The sequence below is a fragment of the Rissa tridactyla genome, chromosome 4, assembly GCF_028500815.1.
Source record: "Rissa tridactyla isolate bRisTri1 chromosome 4, bRisTri1.patW.cur.20221130, whole genome shotgun sequence".
In the NCBI taxonomy this organism is placed as follows: Eukaryota; Metazoa; Chordata; class Aves; order Charadriiformes; family Laridae; genus Rissa; species Rissa tridactyla.
Genome location: NC_071469.1, coordinates 1,814,488 through 1,837,918, shown reverse-complemented (window position 1 = coordinate 1,837,918; position 23,431 = coordinate 1,814,488). Strand labels below are relative to the sequence as shown.

At 46.4% G+C, this 23,431-nt stretch overlaps 2 protein-coding genes and 2 pseudogenes across 2 annotated transcripts; 1 reads left to right on the top strand and 3 right to left on the bottom strand.

Moving 5' to 3' along the window:
* Positions 1 to 2,518: 2,518 nt before the first annotated feature.
* LOC128909645 (olfactory receptor 1019-like) lies at positions 2,519 to 3,460 on the bottom strand. Its single transcript, XM_054201596.1, has one exon. It carries the CDS (start codon positions 3,446 to 3,448, stop codon positions 2,519 to 2,521), a length of 930 nt encoding a protein of 309 aa, XP_054057571.1. The 5' UTR covers positions 3,449 to 3,460.
* A 3,550-nt stretch (positions 3,461 to 7,010) lies between these two features.
* On the top strand, positions 7,011 to 10,484 carry LOC128908132 (olfactory receptor 1013-like). Its single transcript, XM_054197723.1, is given in 3 exon segments — positions 7,011 to 7,262; positions 9,548 to 9,687; positions 9,689 to 10,484. Coding segments are annotated over 3 exon segments (1,188 nt in total).
* Positions 10,485 to 13,375: 2,891 nt separating this feature from the next.
* LOC128908131 (olfactory receptor 1020-like) lies at positions 13,376 to 14,887 on the bottom strand (annotated as a pseudogene).
* Positions 14,888 to 18,448: 3,561 nt separating this feature from the next.
* LOC128909633 (olfactory receptor 1052-like) lies at positions 18,449 to 19,422 on the bottom strand (annotated as a pseudogene).
* Between the last annotated feature and the right edge of the window lie 4,009 nt (positions 19,423 to 23,431).

Below are 23,431 nucleotides of genomic sequence, written 5' to 3'. Positions count from 1 at the left end.
AAACCTGTGGAAATCACCAAACTCCTCTGCAATTCCCCAGCACTGCAGAGAGAAAGATGGATTATAACCGGTGTTTTCTCTGCTGACTGGCATTATAACCTTCAAAGAATTATATATATAAAAAAAAAACAAAACGGGTAATATAACCTTCAAAAAATTCATGTGCCCTGTGATTTTCCTTCCCCTCTTGTTTATTGCTCTTGCGTGAAGAGAGCAACTCGTCTTGGTTTGGCTAATGAAGATATAATGAGGACAACCAAATTAATCTTTACACCCCTCGCCTCCGAAGGAGGAAGCCGTTCTCCTGCCCTCTTGCTTCCTGCAAGGAATTATATATGATGTTCTGCAAGGCTGATATATATATATCCCCTTAAAATTATGGATCACCTTAAAGTTTCAGCTATAAATCAAATCCGGGTCTCCTCTTCTCCTCAGCGGTTAAAATCTTGCTTCTGATTTTCTTCCTTACTTCACGTTAAGTCATGACAGATTGCGAGGACACTTACACGTTCGGTCTGTCCAGCCTGACAGCTTTAATTGCTTTTTAACGCTCGTCTCTAATCCACGGAGACTTCCGAGGTGCTTTTGTTGAGACATGGTTTGGAAGCCTTCCTTTGGGAGAAATGCAATTATTTTTGTATTCCTCTGTCAAGCATATATATGTGTGCATGTGTGTACGATCTCCCTCTCTATATATATGACAGAGGAATATAAAAATAAAATAAAATAAAATAAAATAAAATAAAATAAAATAAAATAAAATAAAATAAAATAAAATAAAATACACCAAAATAATATAAAATAATATAAAATATGTGAATTACATACAGAGGTGCCTGTTTCTTGGGGGTGCGAGGAAATATCGACTGGGTGGAAAATTTACTTCAGCAAGAACATTCTTTTTCCCAACTTTCAAGTTGTTTACTTGTGTTTTTTACCTGAAGTTATTTGTTTCTTAATACTATGACAGAGAGACCTCCAGGGTATCGGTATCAATCCCCTTTCCGTAACTTCTTGGTGTATTACACAGAAAGTCTGTTTCTTCGTAGGCTTTAAGGGCCATGGAAATATGGCATTAATGGTTAAAAAAAATGGTGAAACAGTTGTTATTGACCCAACATGTCATTAAGTTATTTACACTTGCACATCGCCTGAGAAGCAGCTTTAGGGCCAGCAAAGGTGAGGCTCAGGTTGCCCAGATGTTTCCAGGAAAATTAGCACCGACACTCGCTGTGACCTCTGCAAGGACCAAACACCTCGAACTCAACCTGCAACTTCACTTGCAGGAACCAAGTTTTTGGTGAAAAAGCCTTGTTAGAGTGCCAGGCCACAGGTAATAGCTTGAGAAACCACAGTGAAGAATTGCATGATTGAGTTATTAACTGATTAGATGATGTCCTGTAGGCCTTCAGGTCTATCCCATTCCCACCCAGCCCTGTAAACACTGGGTTTCCGAGAGATGCTCTGTAGAAAAAGGGTTTCTGACTCTTCTGGGTTCTCCTCTGAACCTGAGCAGTCTGGAAACCTGTATCCAGTGCACAGAATCACAGAATGGTGGGGGTCGGAGGGGCCCTCTGGAGATCATCCCCTCCAGCCCCCTGCCAGAGCAGGGTCACCCAGAGCAGGTGGCACAGGAACGCGTCCAGGGGGGTTTGAATGTCTCCAGAGATGGAGACTCCCCCACCTCTCTGGGCAGCCTGTGCCAGGGCTCTGCCACCCTCACAGCAAAGAAGTTCCTCCTCGTGTCCAGATGGAACTTCCTATGGTCAAGTTTGTGCCCGTTCCCCCTTGTCCTGTCCCTGGGCACCACTGAGAAGAGCCTGGCCCCATCCTCCTGACACCCCCCCTTTCAGTATTTACAAGCCTTGATAAGGTCCCCCCTCAGCCGTCTTTTTTCCAGACTGAAGAGACCCAAATCCCTCAGCCTTTCTTCATCAGAGAGATGTTCCCGTCCCCTCAGCATCTTGGTAGCCCTTTGCTGTCCCCTCTCCAGCAGTTCCCTGTCCCTCTTGACCCGGGGAGCCCAGAACTGGACACAGCGCTCCAGCTGTGCCCTCCCCAGGGCAGAGCAGAGGGGGACAATGACCTCCCTCCACCTGCTGGCCACACTCTTCTTGATGCCAGCCAGGATGCCATTGGCCTTCTTGGCCACAAGGGCACACTGCTGGCTCATGGTCATCCCGTTGTCCCCCAGGACTCCCAGTGCAATCTGTCTTTCTTTGAAGCCATTGAACAGAGAAATGAGACAAACAGGATGAATCAAGCTGTGTGGAGGGGCAGCTCACTGCACTTTGACCATTGACAGCGCATGAGGTTGGGCGTCACCTCACCCAACTTCAGCCATGCAGAAGTTACATGTCTAAAATGTGTCAGTCGCCTGACTTCTCCCTTTAATTAAGGGAGATAAATTGTAAAGAAATTACCCTCAATACACCTTCATGCAGACTTCAGTGCAATTTTGACTCTCACTCAATGACAGCAATAAGGAAATACTCTCCTGGTCGCCAGCGTCCTTCACTCATTGCCTTCTCCCAACTGCTCTTCTCAGGGCAGCCTTCACCTCCCTGTTCCTCAGGCTGTAGACCAAGGGGTTCAGCGTGGGGGTCATGATGGTGTAAAACAGCGTGGCCCTCTTGTTCTCATCCAACGCATAGGTGGAGCTGGGGCGCAGGTACATGAACAAGATTGCCCCGAAAAACATGGTGACGACCGTCAGGTGGGAGGCGCAGGTGGAGAAGGCTTTTCTCCTGCCCTCCGGAGAGCGTATCCTCAGGACAGCAGGGAGGATATAACTATAGGAGACAAAGATGATGGTCATGGTGCTGAGACAGTTTATGCTGACGAGAGCAAGGACGACCACCTCGTAGGTGTGGGTGTCGGAGCAGGAGAGAGCTAAGAGTGGGGCAATGTCACAGAAGTAGTGGTTGATGACATTGGAGCGGCAGAAGGAGAAAGTAAAGATGAAAGTGGTGTGCGTCGCCGCGTGCAAGACGCCGATGGCATAGGAACCAGTGACAAGCCACCGGCACATCCATCCGCTCATGATGGTGGGGTACAGGAGGGGTTTGCAGATGGCCACGTACCTGTCGTAGGCCATCACAGCCAACAAGAGGCACTCAGTGACCCCAAAAATGACGAAGCAGCAGAGCTGGGCTGCGCACTCCAAGAAGCCAATGGTTTTCTCCTCTGTCAAGATCTGCACCAGCATTTTGGGGAGGATAACGGAGGAATAGCAGACATCGACAAAAGCCAAGTGGCCAAGGAAATAGTACATGGGGGTGTGAAGGTGAAGATCGGTCCTGATTAATATCATTATCCCAAAGTTCCCCAAGAGGGTGACCACGTACGTGGCCAGGAAAGCCCAGAAAAGGAGGACCCGGAGATCTGGGCGGGTGGTCAGCCCCAGGAGAATGAACTGATGCACACCAGTGTGATTGATGGGTGTCATTCTCTGCAACGCGTTCAACCTGCGGGAGATTGGTAAAGTGTCAATGATTCGGGCAGCTTCCTCGGTGTCACCGAAGGGAAGCAGAGCACTTCCTACCGGAGGGTCATGAAATGTCAGCCAGACTCCGGATCACTCTGGGAAGAGCCAAGCCTTCATCCAGCAGCTTCGAAAGGATCCTGGACCCAAAACCTACTTGTCGAGCTGAACGGTGAGAGTGCCCACCTGGGTCTCGCTCAGCATTTCTTCTCCTACGCAGCTTCCTATCGGTGCCTTCCTGGGGAAATTTAACACAGGAGAAAGGTCAATACACAGTACACAGTAATAAAATTACTATATTTAATGCATTTTGGTTTTTCCTTAGTAAATGGCAGGTACATTTTGAAAATGATAGGGGCTTTTTAAAAAAAACAGAACAACGTGGAACAATCTGAATTGCAGAAATCGCAGAATTACTTTTCTTGTTGGTTTTGCAAAATGGAACAGAGCCAAAGTGCGCATTTTTCTTTCAAAACAGATATGAATACACAGTTTTCAGGATACACAGTCTTGACAACGCCATAGGAAAGGGTAAATTTGCAGTGGCACCGGGGAAACTAGCTTGGATGTAGAGCCAAAGCCATACAAGCAAGCACAGGAGGAGCTGAGCAGGGCAGGGAGAGGAGACAATCCAGCCTGTGCTGTAGGTATTGGGCACCCTCTTGCCTTGGCCACCAGGGCCATCCGTTGCCATTACAGTGGCACCTATGAAAAGACCGAATATGTCTCCTCGTTTCATGGCATCTAAACTTTAAAGCATCCTCCTTCCGTGTAGGATTCCTTCTGCTCTTCTCAGTCTCCTTGCTATAAATGAGGTAACTTACACCTCTGGTCCTTTCTTTCCTCCACCTCACCACCACCAAGTCCATCAGACAAAAAGGAAGGGGTGATTATTTTAGCCCCACGATGTCCCTTCATGCACCACTGCTTCAGAGCAGGGTCAGGGCTGAGGACTGGCCAGAAGATGCCCTCACCTTGGACATGAGTTCTCCAACAAAACTCAGATCTTCAGCGCAGGTCCACGTGGCTCCCTCAGTGACTGGGATGAGTTTGGCTGCTCCTCCAGACAATATGACCGGGGCCGTAATTCATCTTCAAACAAATGCCGAGAGTGTTTTTTAGAACTCTTTCCCTAAAAGCTGCACTGAGGATGACACTGATGCACCTTCCAGACAGCAGACAAACCCCCTCCCTACTGTTTAGTGTTTACGTGGTATTTATACTGATTTCTGTGACCTTGGAGGCATTTCAGTCCATGGAGAACAGAAGCTTGACAACAAGCAAAATCCACCCGGAATATAAATTTCTTCATCTCCAGGCTCATTAATGAAGCCCAGGAAAAATTTGCTTTGAATATTGGGACTTAAGAAAATGTCTTCCCCCCTCTTCCATGCTGAGAAGAGAGAGAGGATGAAACGTGAATGTCTACATGATTCATCAAAAGCAAATCCCAAATTTTTCGGCAGTCAAGCCTGGTTATTTTCTTTCTCAAGCATCTTTCCTAGTGCCACTTAAGCTGGATTTTGTCAATGCAAAGATACTTCTTGCAACCATTTCTGCTGTCATCATCTCTCATTGTTAGCACCGTCTTGCTCCAGAACCCACCCCAAATGTTGATCTTTGCCTTTTCCGGCTTTGATAAGAGAGCAACTGCCCCACCACTACGTTTTTTGATATTATATTTTATTATTATTATTTTTTTTGTTATGAGCGTTAATGGGAAGAACAAGGCAATGGCAATCACCTAAACTCAAATCAATACCAGAACTGCAGTCTTACCTAAACAAAATTCTTTTCCCTGAGATCCATCCAATGGGTCCAAGTGCCGTGACACGTATGATCTACTCTGGCCTCGACGTCTGGATTCACGAAACATTTTCCTACCCGCTTTCTCCAAGAGATTTAGTGTCCAGAGCTGCTGGTCTCTCTGTATTGGTTTGTTTGAGAAGGTTGCAACTTTCAGAACCTCCAACGGCTGCGTTTCAGAGACCGCTCATCCCTGCCATTACTAGCAGGAATGATATCGTCTGTCCATATGTGTATTTCTTTTGACAGTGAGAATTCAGAGCTTTTAAACCCCCTCAGACAAACTCTGCGTGTACCCAGGGTGCCTGGTGACAGTCTCTCACCATCACCGTCACTTCACAGCTGCTGCCGATGGCCCCATGGCCAAGAGGGATGACATCATCTAGTAAAATATATGAATATATAAAGAAAAGCACCAATTATTTTCACAATGTTATGAAAAGGGCTTGGAGCAACCTGGTCTAGTGGGAGGTGTCCCTGCCCAGGGCAGGGGGTGGGACTGGATGGTCTTCAAGGTCCCTTCCCACCCAAACCATTCCATGATTCTATGATTCTGTAACTTTTCTCACAAGTAGGTCCTCTATCAACTTCCACGGCAGACTTTTTTCTTCAATATTATTTTTTCCTAATGAGATTTGGGGCCAAAACCCTTAGCAGGCTGTCGACAGCCACTCCAGCTATTGCATCCCTCTGGGATACGGGCAGCACTTAGGACCAGTTGAACACGACCAGCTCATAATTTCCCCTTCTCAAGTCACTCTGCCTTTATCTGTCAATGAACTCACCAAAGATCGACCCGATCCCATATTCACAGCTTACCTAAATGCTGTATTACTCACCAGCTGCCCAGATTTTCAGCAGAATTTGTGTTTAGGGGGACAAGAGCGGCATTTTCTGGCAGATGGCGAAGGTAGTTTCGAAAGCGTCATCAGTTTGAAATGTTATGAAGTCTGCCAGATTGTGTCTGTGTTATTGTTTTTACTCGCCATCCTTTTTCTCTTCATTGAATCTTAGTCACTCAGGAAGTATATAAAAACACAATCTGCGCTCAAGTGGGCAACGATGCCAAAAATCCTCTAATGAACTTTAATTTAAAGGAAGGCAGAAAGAAAACCTACCCCAAAAAAAAAGGCAGCGAGGGTCTGTGTGGCTTCTCTCCCTAAGACTGCAGCTCCCAAAAACTTGTCCTGAAAATGAGAGAAGACACCCAGAAAAATTCATTAAGTGGATTTGACACTTGGCTGGGGCATATCTTTCATGTTTGGAAACCAGCCGGTCTTCATGGGTTAACGGCAGGGCGTGGCTCCTTCCAAATATGCTCATAAACTGTGCTTGAAGTTTAATTTCCTCCGACCTAAATCTATATTATTTCAACACTGACTTGAGGAGCACTGAATTGCTCAAAGGGAAAAATAAAATAAAATAAAATGATAAGGTGTGAAATGAATTGTTCAGTGGCATTGGCACGCGGTGCACGGGCCGGTGCTCGTCACCACGGCCAGTCCCCTGGTTTGGCGTGGGATTTCTCCTCGCGCATCCCAGCCTACAGGACTCCTGAAGGAAATGCCAAAACGAAATTGGAAACAGCGTTTTTTTGAGAAATGAAAAGCTAATTATGGGGTTGTTGTGTTGTGTTTGTGTTGTTTTTCTTTTTTCTTTTCCACCTCATTTGTAGCTACCCCGGTGGTTTTATTTAGCATACCAGCTGTTGAGTCTGAGCATGAATGTTGTCATCTACAGGTGCGGACTGCTTCATCTGACCATTCTCCACCCCGTTGCCAGGAACTCTAGGAAGCATTTCATCTTGCTGCAAAATAAACATCCCAAACAGCTTATCTCAATACTTACTAAAAGTTCCCACTTCTCCCCAGTGACTGCAGAGTCCCTGGAGCAGGACAAAGTGGTGTCTATTGTCTACACCCTGGTGAATCCCATGCTGAGCCCCCTGATCCGCAGCCTGAGGAACATGGGGGTGAAGGATGTTCTGGGAGACTCCTAGGAAGAGCTCTTGTTTCCTCCTGGATTCAGACTGGTAAGAAGATATAATTAACTAAATGCAAATAACTTGGACATTCTTGAGGTGGGCTGAAAATAATGAGCAGGTGACTTTGAGAGCCATGAAAGCTCGGAAAATTCTCTGTCTAGGGTGCAGGGGGTAACTCAGGTTGAGGGAGGGGATTCTGCCCCTCTGCTCTGCTTTCGTGAGACCCCACCTGGAGTCCTGTGTCCAGCTTTGGAGTCCCCAACAGCAGAAGGACACGGAGCTGTTGGAGCGGGGCCAGAGGAGGCCCCGGAGATGCTGGGAGGGCTGGAGCCCCTCTGCTGGGAGGACAGGCTGAGAGAGCTGGGGGGGTTCAGCCTGGAGAAGAGGAGGCTCCGGGGAGACCTTCCAGCCCCTTCCAGTCCCTCGAGGGGCTCCAGGAAAGCTGGGGAGGGACTCTGGATCAGGGAGGGGAGCCATGGGACGAGGGGGAAGGGTTTTCCACTGAAAGAGGGGAGATTTGGATGAGATATTGGGAAAAAATTCTTTGCTGTGAGGGTGGTGAGCCCCTGGCCCAGGTTGCCCAGAGAAGCTGTGGCTGCCCCATCCCTGGAGGGGTTCAAGGCCAGGTTGGATGGGGCTTGGAGCAACCTAGGTTGGTGGGAGGTGTCCCTGCCCAGGGCAGGGGGTGGCACTGGGTGGACTTTAAGGTCCCTTCCAATTCTTACCATTCTATGATTCTATCTCTGTGGGATGCACAACTGTGCAGAAACACTTGGTTTGGTGCAAAGGCCATACTGAATAGCTGAACTACACATGTCAGGGACTGGGTCCTTAAGGAAAAGCAGAAGACACCAGATAAATATCCCCAGCCACCCACCGTGGACGTTGCTGGGACAGACAAGGACAAACTTGCTTCCTCTGCCCTGTGAGATGAGCCAGTGTGGGGATGTCACATGGAGAGTGTCGTCACGCCTTTGTTCTTGTGATCTCTAAACTTGTGATCCCATCTGGGCTTGCTGGACAAGACCATGAGCAAAAAGGGACAATAAGGGATATGGTGTCACCGATAGCCAAGAAGATGAATCTTCAAGGGGATTCTTTTTTCCTTTTTTTGTCTCCTCATCTCCCTGCCCACCCCTTGTGTTACCTGATGAGAAACATTAGAATCAACATGGGAGGCCAGATGAGAAAATCATCAAGCCGACCGCGGCACCTCTGAGAAGCAGCCGGCACCAGGGGCACCTGGAAGGTCTTCACAAGCCTGGTTGGAGCACGGGGGAAGTTGCAAGGAAGCAGCAGGACACAAGTCATGTTCTAGTCTCCCTATGGAAGAGTCTATCGCTTCGATTGGCTATGAAAGAGCTTAAATATGTAGGTTTTAGACTGAAAATGTCAGGTGAGATGAATTCCAACTTCTGTAGGCGCAAGCGTGCCCGTGCTTAGGTGTGCAAACACATGCACACCCAGAATGACTGCTGGTTTTAGTAATGTAATGTCTAGTAATGCCTAAAAATAGAGATCTTTCCAGATACGCACATTTGTAATGGTGAGTTTCAGGGCGTTCATCCAACCATTCAATGTTTGCTCATGCAAAACAGAAAACTTAACGAGACGGTGCTTTTACTGGTATGACTCCTGAAAACAAATCTAATGGAGCCGCATTGGTTGGTACCAGATGGCAAACCTACACGTGTTTGTCCTCAACGGGTATCTCCACTTCCTCCATGCATACTTCAAATTAAGGAGTCCCAATGTATGGGAAATTTAGTGCAACGCTGAGATTGAGGCTTCCCATTCACAAAGGTCCGGGAACGCACAGTCAGCAAACACTTACAGAGAGAGATACACATACACATGCGTACAAGTATGTACTCATATTTTCATATCCTGTTTCCTATATATATTTTATTAAGAATTTAATGCGTTATACACAATACATAGGAACTGCTTGCGTGCACACCTGTATGCATAGCACCACACCCAATGTGCGTATGTACGCGTGTTCACAGCAAATGAAGCCTTCGAAGTGATTCAAAGTGATGAAAACACCAAACCGCTGTTTGGTATAAAATAGCACAACCAAAACCATAACAGCGCAGCCCTTCGCAATACAAAATTTGCTCTGCTTTCTTCTTTCGCGCGCGCGTGTGTGTGTGTGTAGCTGCATTTTGGTACTGAGAGCCACACCAGCAACATGGAAGCCCTTCTCTTTGGTGGTGTCCCCAGACCCTGCACTGCAAATATCAAATATCTGCCGTGATCCATGCCTCCAGATCAGTCCCATTCCTGTGCCCACGGAGGGGAGGAACCACAGTTCTGTCACCAGCTTCATCCTCCTGGGGTTCACCACTGACCCAAAGCTGCAGCTTCCCTTGTTCATGGTGTTCACCTCAGCCTACGTCACCACCCTTGTGGGCGATACGCCGTAGCTCACGGCTCCACACCCCAATGTACTTTTTCATTGGGAACTTGTCCTCCCTGGATCTCTGGTATTCCTCCATCTACACTCCCAAGATCCTGCTGAACTGTGTCTCCGAGGACAAGAGCATCTCCTTCACTGGTTGCGCTGCTCAGTTCTTCGTCTCCGGTGGCTTGGCCTACACCGAGTGCTACATGCTGGCAGTGATGGCCTACGACTGGTACGTGGCCATCTCCAGCCCACTGCTCTATGCTGCTGCCAAGTCCAAGAAGCTGTGCATGGGGCTGGTGGCTGCCTCCTACCTCACCGCCTTTGTCAACTCCACTGTCATTACCAGCTGCACATTTGCCCTCAGTTTTTGCAACGCCAATGTCATTGATGACTTCTTCTGCGACCTGCCCCCGCTGGTGAAGCTCTCCTGCGATGTGACAGACAGCTACCAGATGCTCCTGTATTTCATCCTGACCTCCAACATCATCCTCCCCTCCGCACTCATCCTCGCGTCCTATGCCGCCATCCTGGCTGCTGTCCTGAAGATGCGCTCGGCCGGGGGGCCGCGCAAAACCTTCTCCACCTGTGCCGCCCACCTCTCTACCATCACCCTCTACTACGGCTCCATCCTCTTCATTTACGCCCGGCCCAGCTCCTCCTATGTCCTGGGGAGGGACAAGGTGGTCTCTGTGTTTTACATGGTGATGATCCCCATGCCGAACCCCTTCATATACAGCCTGAGGAACCAGGAGGTGAAGGAGGCACTGAAGAGACTGGTGAAGAGACAGACAGCATCTTAGCAGAAGAAAACCAGGGATTGTGTCCCCAAAGATGCATGTAGCAAGAAGTGCACCTATCTTTTCTTGTTTGTGTTCTCATTTGCTGCTATTTACAATAGGTGCAGGAGGAAGCGAACCAGGAGCATAAGCTCTTCTGAGCCTGAAGTGCTTCCTGATGGACATGAGATGTCACTCCTCTCCTTCCCACCTCCCCCTGTAATATAATTTATATCTGTACTATAAAATGGGATCTTAGCAGTGGCTGGCCTGTAGCCTAGTACTACGACATCATCTTCTTCACCCTCTGCTTTATCTGGATTAAATATTCCTTACTGACGCCCAACCAGCAGCTCAGGTGGAGTGCCATGTCTCATTAATATATCATGCTTCTGCTCCTGAGCTGTCCCAGTTATTTCCTCGTGGATTGCACCACATCAACCTACTTTTCATGGTCCTGGACTAATTTCACAGTGAAACCTTCACACCAGTGTGGACAGGGAGGGTCAGATCAGAAGAACCAATGCTAAAAATCTGGGGTTGAGTTCTGTTGCCTGAACGTAGACTATTAACACCACGGAGATGCCCACAGGTCTTCTTCTAAGCCTTCAGATGTTGCTCCAGAATGGCCCAACTCTTCTGAAGGCTGCCTGGAGCATGCCAATGTCCTTGGCACCTCAGAACAGAGAAAATGGCACCAGATTTCTACGTGAGGGCAACCGAACCCAGACCTGGCCTGGGGAATTTCACTCCACCTTGCTCCTTTCCTGCAACTTAAGCACAAACTTTCCAGCACCACTTGTAAGAAAACATGGAAAAAGGGTGAAGCAGTTTCCTAGTTATTAAAATACATTTTTTCCTTTATAAAGTTTTAGTCCAACTAAAAGGAAAAAAAAAATCAAACCAACCAAACAATAAAGTTCTTTTTTATTATTATTATTATTAAGACTGTTGGGAGGCGGGATTAAGTGGACCAAAGTAGATTCCTTCAAATTTAGATAAATAAAAATTGAGTCATTAAGTTAGAGTTCCTTGTCTCCACTTGTGATCAATGAAGGTGTGTTTCCAATTTTCTAGTTTTTGTTCAGCCAAAGAGTTCAGTTTAAAGAAGTTAAGTTTGAAGGTCTCCCAGCTTTCTCCCCTCGCTGTGTCGTCGTTCGCGTCACAGGCTGGGGTCAAGGCTGTATGAGCTGGGCTCCTTTTGGATGAAAACAAACTGAAAAGGGGCTTGAGGGGGGCACCTCATGCAGTTTCACCTCCAGTAGGTGTTCAGATCCCCGGACCAGAAATAAATTTAATCCAGAGAAAACTTTCCTGAAACACATATGCCATAGGATGTGGTAAAATTTCCTTTTATTCCCACATGTTTTAGAGGGGACCTGGCTGACCATCTCACAATTAGACAATGAATTTTCAGATGTTGTGAGCCCAGTGAGCCCGTTCCCATGCCTGTTCTCCAGTCCCAAATCCGTAATGGCAGGACAATCCCATTTATGAAAACCAGTCAGACATGGAGGATGTACCCAGTGTACTTCAACTTGCTTCACAGTTCAAGATTTAAAAAAGACCAAAGAAAATCTATCCCAAGGCAATTAATGACAAGAAATGCAAGGTGTGAGGTGTCCTTGAGGAGGTCCAAAGGTGAGGAGAAATGCAACGAGTTTCCCCGGCTCCCTCTGCTATGGGGTCAGGAGCAGGCAGGGACAAATCACCCCCTTAGCAAGAACCATGGGAACCCCATTATCTGCATTGGTCATGAAGACAAAGATGTCTCTTTCTTTGTCTTGTATGGCCGAGCTTGGACTGGCACAGAAAGCCCTCCAGCAGGCCCTCCAGCAGGCCTGAGCTCCGGGCTCTCGCCATGCAGGTGGTTACGGCTATTTCCATCACAAGTGATGCTGTTCCCCTTCCGAGAACAAGAAGTGGTCCTGGGGGATCAACCACCCTTCCAGGAGTCATCAGCTTAACAAGACCTTCTGGGGTTTACCAAGAAAGTTTCTTAATCACCACAAAAGCTCCTCAGCGGGCTCGTAGTCAACTTGCATCATTCTTCTTAACAAGCCATGAGAGACTAATTAGCAGGGGCTAACAAGAAAGAAACTTTCTTCCTTGTTAACAACAAAGTGAACTTCTACAGCTGCCTTGCTTGGCAGAGCTAGTCCAGGCCCCGAAGCCGATGAGTTGGAGGGTCGGTGTATTGGCATGTCACTGTATTAAGGACAGTTGTGTGGGGATGGGTGGATGGAGAGCAATGCTCCTCCAGGTTTCTCTGATTAAAGTACCTGTCCCTCATCCCCGAGGTTAAATTCCCACCCACAGGCTGAGGTCCTTCTTCCTTGGTGGGATGGTGCAGTGACCCAGCAGCCCCCTGAGCTCCTTGCTGAGGAGGTACGGTGGTGTGCCTGGTGGGAGCTTCTTCCATGTCAGTCTTGGCTCTGCTTGGCCTCATTTCTATGTGTTTCTACCCCGTAACTGTTCCTGCTCAGTGCTCTTTTCTCCCCTATTGGTCTATGCTATAATTGCGAAAGTTTATTAGTCATTTCACTGTGTCTCATGTTTTATTTTAGAGGGGAAATCACAAAATTGCTCAAAACTAAGCAAAAACAGTTCATAATAATATAACCAAAATAAGCCGAAGATGCCAGGACAAGTAGCAGGTACCTGACTGGTTGGTGACCTCCCCATTACTCGCAGAAGGTGCCACATGATAGTTCTCTGGTCCTTGAGCAAGTTGCAGACACTGCAAAAGTTTCTCAAATAAATTTGAAAATACAGCTGCAGCTGAGCTAAAGTAAGTTGCAGAAAAGGCCTTGATGAGCCTTGTTGCAGTGAACTGTTGTTAGGAAGCCCAGTGTCTCTTGCTAGTACTGGGAACACCGAATTACCTGGCTCTTGTGTTCACCAGAAACTGCCCATTATTTGATGTGAAGAGAGCTCTGGTCATCATTGTCACTCTGAAAGCAATAGGTGTTATTCGTTGTCGTTGCTTTAGACAACAAAAGTAATGGATTCTCAAACTACAAAGGGTCAAGAGGTCTTGAATTCTTGAAATTAAAATAATATCAGGCTGTAAACACCAATAAAAGCCACTAACGCATGCCCGAGGCAGGTCAGTGGCTGGCCTAAACCAAGAGGAGTTAATGACCCAGCATTTAGGAGCAAGGCAGAGGTTTCACAATATGTTCGTGCCCAGTAGCTCACAGGAGAGCACTGCTGCTTTTATACCCTAACAGTACAGAGATGGAATGTAGAAAAGTTTCTGAGAAGACCTCTTGATTCCTCTGAAGCACTAGGGAAAGCTATTTTTCAGATGAACATACAAGGCCAGGCTTGATGGGGCTCTGAGCAACCTGATCTAGTTGAAGATGTTCCTGCTTACCACAGGGGGGGTTGGACTAGATAACCTTTAAAGGTCCCTTCCAACCCAACACATTCTATGATTCTACGTTTCCTCTCCATCACTCTCCCCAGCACATCCTTCACCTCCTTGTTCCTCAGGCTGTAGATGAGGGTGTTCAGCATGGGGGTCAGCACCGTGTAAAACACAGAGACCACTTTGTCGAGGTCTTGGGAGTGCCTGGAGCTGGGACAGGAGTACATGGAGGCAGCAGATCCATAGAAGAGGGTCACAGCAGTCAGGTGGGATGCACATGTGGAGAAGGCTTTGTGTTTGCCAGCGGCCTAGCGCATCCTCAGGATGGTGGCCAGGATGTAGGTGTAGGAGATGAGGATGGTCAGGTTGGTCACAAACAGGTTGAAGCCAACCACAACGAACATCATCATCTCATTGATGGTGGGGTCCATGCAAGAGATGGCGTAAAGCAGGGCCCCTCGCAATAGAAGTGGTTGATGGTGTTGGGACCACAGAAGGACAGCTGAAGTGCAAACCCCGTGTGGATAGTGGCATTCACAATCCCAGCAAGGAACGAGCCAGCCGCCAGCAGCGCACAAACTCTGCTGGACATGGAGATGGGATAGAGCGGGGGGCTGCAGATGGCCACGTAGCGGTCATAGGCCATCACAGCCAGGAGGTGGCACTCGGTGGTGGCAAAGACCACATAGAAATAAAACTGTGCGAGGCAGGCAGAGTAAGAAATGACCTTCCTCTCTGCTAGGACATCTGCGAGCAGTCTGGGGGTGATTGAGGAGGAATAGCAGATGTCTAGGAAGGACAGGCTTCTCAGGAAGAAGTACATGGGGGTGTGAAGCTGGGCATCCAGCCTGATTAGCACCAGCATCCCCAGGTTCCCTAGCAGAATGACCACGTAGATCACCAAGAAGACCACAAAGAGGGCAGCCTGGACATCCCCCTGCTCTGAGAAGCCCAAAAGAACCAATTCAGCACTGGGGGTGCGGTTTCCTTTGGCCACCATCATAGCACAGTTGCTGTAGGAAAGCAGAGATGTGGAGAAACATGGGGTCAGCATATTCCTGTTTTCCCCACAAACAAAGGTTAAAGATCAAGCAAAGTGCGCAATGGAATTTATTTCTAATGGTTTTATTGGTTTGATAAAGTCAACGTGCAAATAGCAAGGCTTATTCTACTTCCTGAAGAAGTAAAGAAGTTTGCTGCTCCTGAGTTCCAAAGAGATAACCGCAGTGATTTATTCAAACATTAGAAATCAAAGTTTGCACTTAAAAGGATAAAAAAAAAACTTGTCCTAGAAAATAGAAAGAGAAAAAGCGCTGGTGAGAGAAAGAAAGAGAGAGACACTTTTTTTAGATAATTTCCTTTAAGAGTTACAGAACAAATTAAAATAAAACTCTAATTCCTTCCCTTCCTTTCTATGATACTCTGAAATTAAGTTTGAAGCAGGCGATTTAGTGCAAGTATTAACCCCCCTTTAATTATAGTAATATCCACATCCTTCTTGTGATGCCACTAAGTGGAGAAAGACAATGGAAAGACTTTATAAAGGTCGGTACCGGTGGAAACACCAACAATGTTACAGTGCCGTTAGGAACTAGGGGGTGTAAGTTGCTGATAATGCAGTTTTTTAAGGAAAAAAAGAGAGAAAATTAAGCTCATGTCTTAAAACAGAAGTTAGGAATAATCACAGAAATTGCTCACTGAGGGTTTTTTGAACTGTTAAACAAGATACCAAATTACACCATAGGAAAGGACCCTTCTGCATGAGGAAGGTTCAACACACGTGCCCTACCTTCACTTATACATGAGGCTCCCTCAAATACGGATTCATTAAAATTAATTTTTATATGCCATTCCGGCATTAAGTCAGTTGCAGAAGCTTTCACACCCCTCTAAAACCAATTTGAAGTTTGCCAAATAACCCAGGTAGCGCTTCTCGGCCGTGCTCTTCATGGCATCACACGTGGTAGACCAGTCCTCCCATTGGCTTCGTGTAAAAGCTCCAAGACAAACCAGAACTCGAGGAGGGCAAGGGGTTTTTTCACCAGCATGATAACATGCCTCAGACCACCGCTGCTTTGTAAAGCCACTTCAACACCTTGTCCAAGCTGCTGCCCTCTCCAGCCACTGGGTAATAATCACAAATCCCTGTATTCTTGATTAGAAGAATCAGCTGAGATTGAGGGGCTGCTAAACTCTGCCTATGTATCTCGGTTGGCTTGACTCATGGCCTTAGTTAGTGGCTGCCTTAAATATGAAAAAGCAACTTATAAATGCTTGTGTTCCGCATGAGATATCCTGACCTCGGGTGACTATTTCATGTGGAAACAGGCTCCCACCTAAAGTCCTCTCCTTGCAACTTTTTGAAGCGTTATTTAGGCCGAAACTCACCTATTCACTCACATCTCAGGGCCCTTTTTGGTTTGTCAGAGACTTGTTACCTCCTAGACCAAAGTTTTGTCTGAGAAACAAGCCCTGATTTCTCCCAGTAATGGTGTTAAAAGCAACAATGCTTTGCCAGTCATGAAGGGCGTCGATACTGGACCAAGAAAAGCCAGTGTTTATAGGACGCTTTCACTCAAAGACCAAGAGTTTTGCCGCTGCCCTCCCAGCTGTGTCACGCAGGAAATTCCTCTTGGGAGCTGAAGACTTTGGAAACAGCTCCTTAAGGAGGAGACATGTGGTGATAAACAAACACAAATAGGTTCAACAAGTTAAATGTAAGCTTGAGTATTTTTTTTTCCACTTCTTTATATATAGGCAAAGAATTTTATATATTTATATATAAATTTATCTCTCGGAATATATAATTTATCTCTTGGAATGACAGAGAATTAAAAAGAACTACTGTAAGAAATTGAGATCCAAGGGTTGGGAGATAGCTCAGGATTTGGAGCAGTGTCGCAAATGCTATTGGGGAGGGAGGGAAAGCTATTCTGGAACTCTTCTCCTGCAATTTGTTTTAACGTTGTCGGGGATATCCTGTTTAAAACCCAGAGAGTTGGATCCAGGTGTATGGGAGAGTCGCAGCTGGGTTTATCGGGAAAAGTTTTTCTTTTATTGGTCTTAAAAGAACAAATCAGCACCAGTACCTGCCACCAGATCTGGGGAATTATTTCCTATCCATCCATGGAAAATATAAACCTGCGTTTGGGAAGTTAATTCCTGGTATCACTGACCTTTATGTCAAAGCGAAAGTGTAGCTCTGACGCTGTCTTCATCCACTTTGCTTTCCTGCTCTTTCCAGAAAGCATTTTCTGGATGCTGAGCATCCACGATGAGCTGAATTATAAATTATTGATTAAAAGCTGGTTTCACCTTCTCACTTCTGAGTGGGGTTTTTTGAAGGACTCTGAAACATCAGCATGGTGAGCTGAAGCTTCCCCCTTATAGAATAGAATACGCTTAATCTAATTAATTTATTATTTAGTTTTGTAAATTTAGTTAATTTTTGTTTAAATTAAGTCTTCAGAATACACCCTGAGTGTGACTGCTCTGAGCGAAAGGCACATTTGCCGTGTAGCTGTGTCAGCCCATCACCTTTTTCAGCCAAGAATCACGCGGAGAAAACCACGCATTTTTTCCAGAAAAATTCCTCTCGCCCTGATGTAGCTGTTTAAAATAGATGAATCAAAGCCCCCAAATGCGTAGTTGTCTCCAGAAGGGGAACCTGCGGTGACTAAGTCAGCTGTGAAAGCCTACAATTAGACGGGATGACTCCTGGACCGAGATGACTCAACCCCTGAAACCAGAAATAATTAATAAGCTGCAGCTGGGATGGAAAATAAACTTTGCCTGGACGGAGAAACATAAGTAGGAGAGGAGATGGTGGGGGGAGTTTGGTCAACGCTGGGAGTCTTGGAGGCACCAAAGAAGTTGGGCACGTTTGGATACAACATACGGCCAGAAGCACGGAGGCTTCTCGTGTTGTCAATGCTTGGGAAAAGCCAAGACTGCTCAGACAGTGTCTTGAAAGACTGTTCTTGGCCAAGTTGAGGGAATGCTTGTCACAGGGGATAAAACTCCCCCTTGCTCCTAGGCAAAGAAGCATGTCATCATGGTGGCTCCAGGCTGGTGGGTGTCCGTGGAGGAGACCCATCCAGGAAAGCAATAGATAGGAAGCGTGGCGATATGCTGTTCCCCATAAAGACTAGACTTGGACAAATGGGAGAAAATAATAGATCAGGTTTATTGTACTGAAGCAAACCCTTTGGCAACTACTTGGAAAAACTGAAAACAAAGTTATGAAAGACATTGTCCCTCGCCAGCGCACAGTCTGTATTTCGCTTGGCCCCTTCTGCTCTGAGCCACCTCTTTCAGGCCGCAGAATTTGGTATTGTTGCAGCACTGCATTAAATCCTCTTTGGGGAAAAGTATCAACCGTGCATGTTCAAGAGCTGTTTATAAATTTATTTACTCCAAAAGTTTCCCTGACAATGTGGTTTTTTAGGATTGTCTGTCTTTTCTGCATTCTGTCCTTCTTTCAGACATTGTAATTACAGGTAATCTATTTTTCAAGCATGGAATTAATATTTAATTCAAACTCCGTGGTGTTCAGCACGAGGTAGAGCATGTCCATCTCACCAGATGTGCAGATGTGTACGGTGCCCATCTTCTCTCAGGTGTCAGCCTTATTTCTTCTGCTGACTCCACCGTGGCAGGTGATACCTGCTTTGGTTTGGTTAGAGCGGGACCTGTGGGAATACCCACAGAAGACTTTGTTCATAGCTCTTCTGAGGGTGCTCCTCACCTCCTTGTTCCTCAGGCTGTAGATGAAAGGGTTGAGCATGGGGGTCACCATGGTGTAGAAGATGGAGGCTGTTTTCCCTTGATCATCTGTGTACCTGGAAAAGGGATGGAAATACAAGAAAGCTGCAGAGCCGTAGAAGAGGGCAACGGCCATGAGGTGGGAGGTGCAGGTGGAGAAGGCTTTGTGCCTGCCCTCCGCAGAGCGGATGCTCCAGATGGTGAGCAGGATGCAGGTGTAGGAGACAACGATGGCCAAGACTGAGATTGTGATGATGAAGCCAACACAGATGACCATCACCACCTTGTTGAGCCTGGTGTCGGAGCACGAGAGCAGCAGGAGTGGTGGCATTTCACAGTAGAAATGATTAATGAGGTTTGGGCCACAGAAAGAGAGTCGGAGGAGACCAACGGTGTGCACAAGGGCATTCAGGCTCCCGGCAGCGTAGGAGCCCACCACCAGCTGGACACAGACCCCACGGGGCATGGCAACCAAGTAGTGCAGAGGCTCATGGATGGCCACGTAGCGATCGTAGGCCATGACGGCCAGAAGGACGGCTTCCGTGGTGCCGTGAAAGAAATGACACTTCTCTCTGCAAGGAGACCTGACAAGAGCTTCGGCACGGTGGATGAAGAACAGCAGACGTCCAGGAAAGAGAGGTGGCTGAGGAAGAAGTACATGGGCACCTGAAGCTGAGAGCTGGTCCTGATGAGAACGATCATCCCCAGGTTCCCCACCAGCACGGTGATGTACATAAGCAGAAAAATCCCGAAGAGCAGCTCCTGCAGGTCAGTGAAGCCCAAGAGGACAAACTCGGTCACGCTCGAGTGGTTTCCCCCAGCCATTCTCCTGGGCCAGCACAGAGGAGACACAGAAACACAGGGAAGAGGTGAAATAATGTATCCCAGCTTGAGAGAGCCTGAGGCTAATGCAAGATTTGGTGTTCCCTGGATAAATACACCCACCTATTCAGAGAAAAAAATACGATAGCTATCCTCAGTGGGCAGGCTGAAGATCCAAAAGAATACATTGAAAAAATAATATATTCATGAAATAATAACCAACAGATCATAATACAGAAAAAAAAAATATCTTAAAGCTCAAATCTTAAAGCTCTGGCTGGCCCGTTACGGAAAGAATTCTTCTCGCAAAATGATGTCTTCTCATGGACATCCAAATTCTTGCCAATATATGAGCACGTTTGGGAGGATTTCTGTCCCTTTTTGGGGGAGGTGTTTTTATTTAGGGGTAAGTAAATGCAATAATATCATGCCTTAATTTGCCATGTTAATTAGTGTTGCATTAAGTAGACAACAGACCATGTTGGAGTGATTTTCTGCCTCCGTATCAATTACAATGAGACTCTAGCATACCCGATCACAATTTCATATATGTGTAGCTTCAAGAGGAAAAAAAGCCCAATTTATAATCTGGATTATACTTGCACGCTATCTTCCTTGCGCCTCTTGGGTCAGCTAATATCAGGGATTTTTATCCAACATTTGAGTTAGGATTCAGACATATTGAGTCTGGAGTATGGGGTATGCGGTTTTTTCCTTCAGGAGGGACCTTAATAACTTCAGGATTGCTCCATGGTGGGGTTCCTGCTTCGGCAGGGGGTGGACACGCCGGTTAAGGAAGCCCTTCCCCACCCAGTCGAAAATGGTCTCAAAACCTCTCAAAAATCTCACCCTCCCTCTGGCTAACGGCTTCTCGAGTCGTTCTCGGAAAGGCACTCGGTGGTCCATGAGTCGAAGTTAACACACGAGCTCCGCTGGCCTTTTCCGACACCAGGGAGGTTTCCCTACGGCAGCCTCCGACCTGGCTGGAAGATTTAAGCTTTACCCCACGCCCACAGGACAAATGCCCGAAGGGTCCTTGGAACCAGAGTGAGCCTTCCCCAGAGAGCCTGTGGAAAACAAGGAGGTTTCTCTCCCAGGTTTTAGGGATGGGATCCCCAAGGATGCCCCAAGAAACGATGCCCGCAGAGCCCGAGCAATTCCATTTGCATATGCACTAATGAGGAGTGGAACACGAGGCAATGCATTTTTGCTGAAGGCTTGAATTTGAAAGATTTAAAATTTTTTTCAGTTCTCCAGGAACATGGGAGGGAGGCAAAATGGTTTAAGGCAATCATTGCTTTACGTTTGCAATGATCAGTTATCTTCATTTTCTTTTTGTACTACACATTTCCATAGAGTGGATCAAAATGCGGATATCAATTTGCCACTGTGTCGTCATTTTTCTTTTTTTGAGATAATTTGTTGTTTTGCATTTAGGCTTGAATTACAGTTTCCCCAGCACCGCTGCTTCGCAGGGGGCAGGGTCTCGGGGCAGGTCCCATCAGTGGCATTTTTGTGGATGGAGGTCTCTGAGAGCCCGTCTCCAAGGGCAGGATGCTTCACCCATCCACGTGTCGGGACAGTGAACCCAGATTTGGGTAGCTCTCTTCCAGATGTTTGCAATTAGGTGCACAAATTTCAGTCAGCATTTTTTAATTTTTTTAAAAATTTTTTTTATTCTTTTTTTTGGTTTTTTTTATTCTTTTTTTAAATTCTTTTGAAGTCTTTTTTATTCTTTTTTTATTCATTATGTTATTCTTTTTTAATCATTATGTTATTCTTTTTTATTCTTCTTTATTCTTTTTTAATTTTTATTGGTTTTTTATTCTTTTTTATTTTTCTTCCTTTTTTCCTTCTTTTTTTTCTTCTCTTTTTCCTTCTTTTTCTTTTTTCTTCTCTTTTTCCTTCTTTTTCTTTTTTTCTTCTCTTTTTTCTTCTTTTTTCTTCTCTTTTTCTTTTGTTTTTTCCTTACTCTTTTCTTTTCTCTTTTCTTCTCTTTTTCCTTCTCTTCTCACCTCTTCACCTCTCTTCTTTCTCTTCTTTTTTTTTCCCCCTGCTGCCCATCGGCTGGTCACACCCCTTGGTGTTCAGCACCACTATAATTTTACCTGCTATATTTTTCTTCCTCTGTTCTTATTGACCTTTTTTTTAAAAAAATAGTGACTGCTTCGTATGTCGTCCACTAGAGATGACCTTAAAATACGTGCATTGCCTGTTCAAGAAATGAGGATCACTATTTCTTTCCTTCTCACTTCCCTCTTTCTATCAGTCTCACTGCCTGTTTCCGAGCACGATCGAGGTGACCGTTTCTTCAGGGTGATTCCTGTTCTCCCATCACCCCTCTCCAAGCAGCTTTTACTTCTCCATTCCTCAGGCTGGAGGTCAGACGGTCATTTCAGAGAGTCCCTTGACCCGCTGCCAACGCTATTCCTGGGGTGCTCTTGGGCATCTCCGCAGCGAGGACATATTGATGGCTCATCTTCAACTTGGTGGCCACCACAACCTCCATGTCCATCTCTGTCAAGCTGCTCTCTAGCTTGTCCTGGTGCCTGGGGCAATCCTTCCCCATGGGCAGGATTCAGAATTTTCCCTTTTTGAAGTTTACGTTATTCCCATTTGCCCATTTGGGTCAAAAAAAGCTGCCTTTGAAATGCCGTTTTGCATCATGTGCTTCAAAATTAAAATACCCCCAGTTTGGATGCGTGTGTGGGACCCCCTTTTCCTGGTGGGTCATGATGAACGAGCAATGATGTGGCGGGTCTCTTCATCTCGTTTCGCAGTGGCAATGATTATCTGCTAATTGCTCTGGAGCTCCTCTCTTCTGATTAAGCAGGAGAGGCTACAGCTGGATGCTCGGAAAGGTGTTTTAGCTTGTCTTTGTGTCACATCCAACGCTCCAGGGCTTGAGATGCAAATGAGTTTCCAACTGGAATTTGTTTTACTTAAGAAAGCAGAAATAAGGCAATCAAAACAGTGGTTTAACGCTGTAGTTATTCTGAGTTTGAGGTCTTGTGTCTGAAACTGTCCTCTGGCTGCATCTTGGAGTTTAGCTGGAGACAGCTGGGCTTGCGTTTTTAGGCGGAGCTGCCTGAATTCCAGTTAAATCCATTTTAAACAGAGCGCTGAGTAAACACTGCTATCGAAGGGGCAGGAGCCACCTCCCCTTGTTTAGATCCTTGGTGGTTAGGGCTGGGAATCACCTCAAATGTCTTTAGGGGAAGGACTTATCTCCTTAACTTTAAATAAACACTATGTTGCCTCTACTCCTGGACTGGGTAGGTGGGCTCCCTTTATGACCAAGGAAGATTTGGTCAAGTCCATCAGCGGGGTCTGGTGGGGCTCACCACAAGGCAGACACCTACATTTTGTCAGCTGAAGAGTTCAATAAACTCTTCTGATTGCATTGGCCAGAGTCGTGTTAGCTGTAACAAGACCTCAGTTCCCAAACGGGTAATGACAGACACTCAGATTTGGGTCTTAATACGAGCTGAATCTAAAAGAGGGTGAAATGAATCCCATTCACGAGGTCTCCTCTAGCTGGTGGGTAAAAAAGGGCACAGAAACAGAGAAATCCTATTATTTTTTTCCCTTCATTTTAAAAAGGAATTGAATACTTGGACTTCGGATGTGTAGATCTTGCCCTGGGGTGGTGACTCCCCTCCATCGTGTGAAATCCAGATGTTCGGGAAGAACCAGGAACCAGAAGCACAACCCTTTGCCATCCAGGCTAGCTGGAAACCGAGCTCCCTTCAGTTTCCCTTAGCATAGAAACGAAAGAGAAAGTCACAGTTTGGCCTTGCCCCATTTAAAAAGGTATCTCTCTTTAAAATAAGCCATTATAATATTTACGATACAAGACACAAGTTACCACCTTGGAGCAAAAAACCCTTCTGAGGTCCTGGTGGAAGACGCAAGGAGACCCCATCCAGACACCGGTGAGTTTCTCTCTGTGTCTGCCTTTGCCACCACCATTCATGGATTCGGAAAGAGATTTTGAACCCAAGCAAGAGAA

Bases quoted from the DNA above. Each gene is read 5' to 3' on its own strand.
- LOC128909645 (XM_054201596.1), bottom strand. From the start codon at position 3,448: ATGACACCCATCAATCACACTGGTGTGCATCAGTTCATTCTCCTGGGG.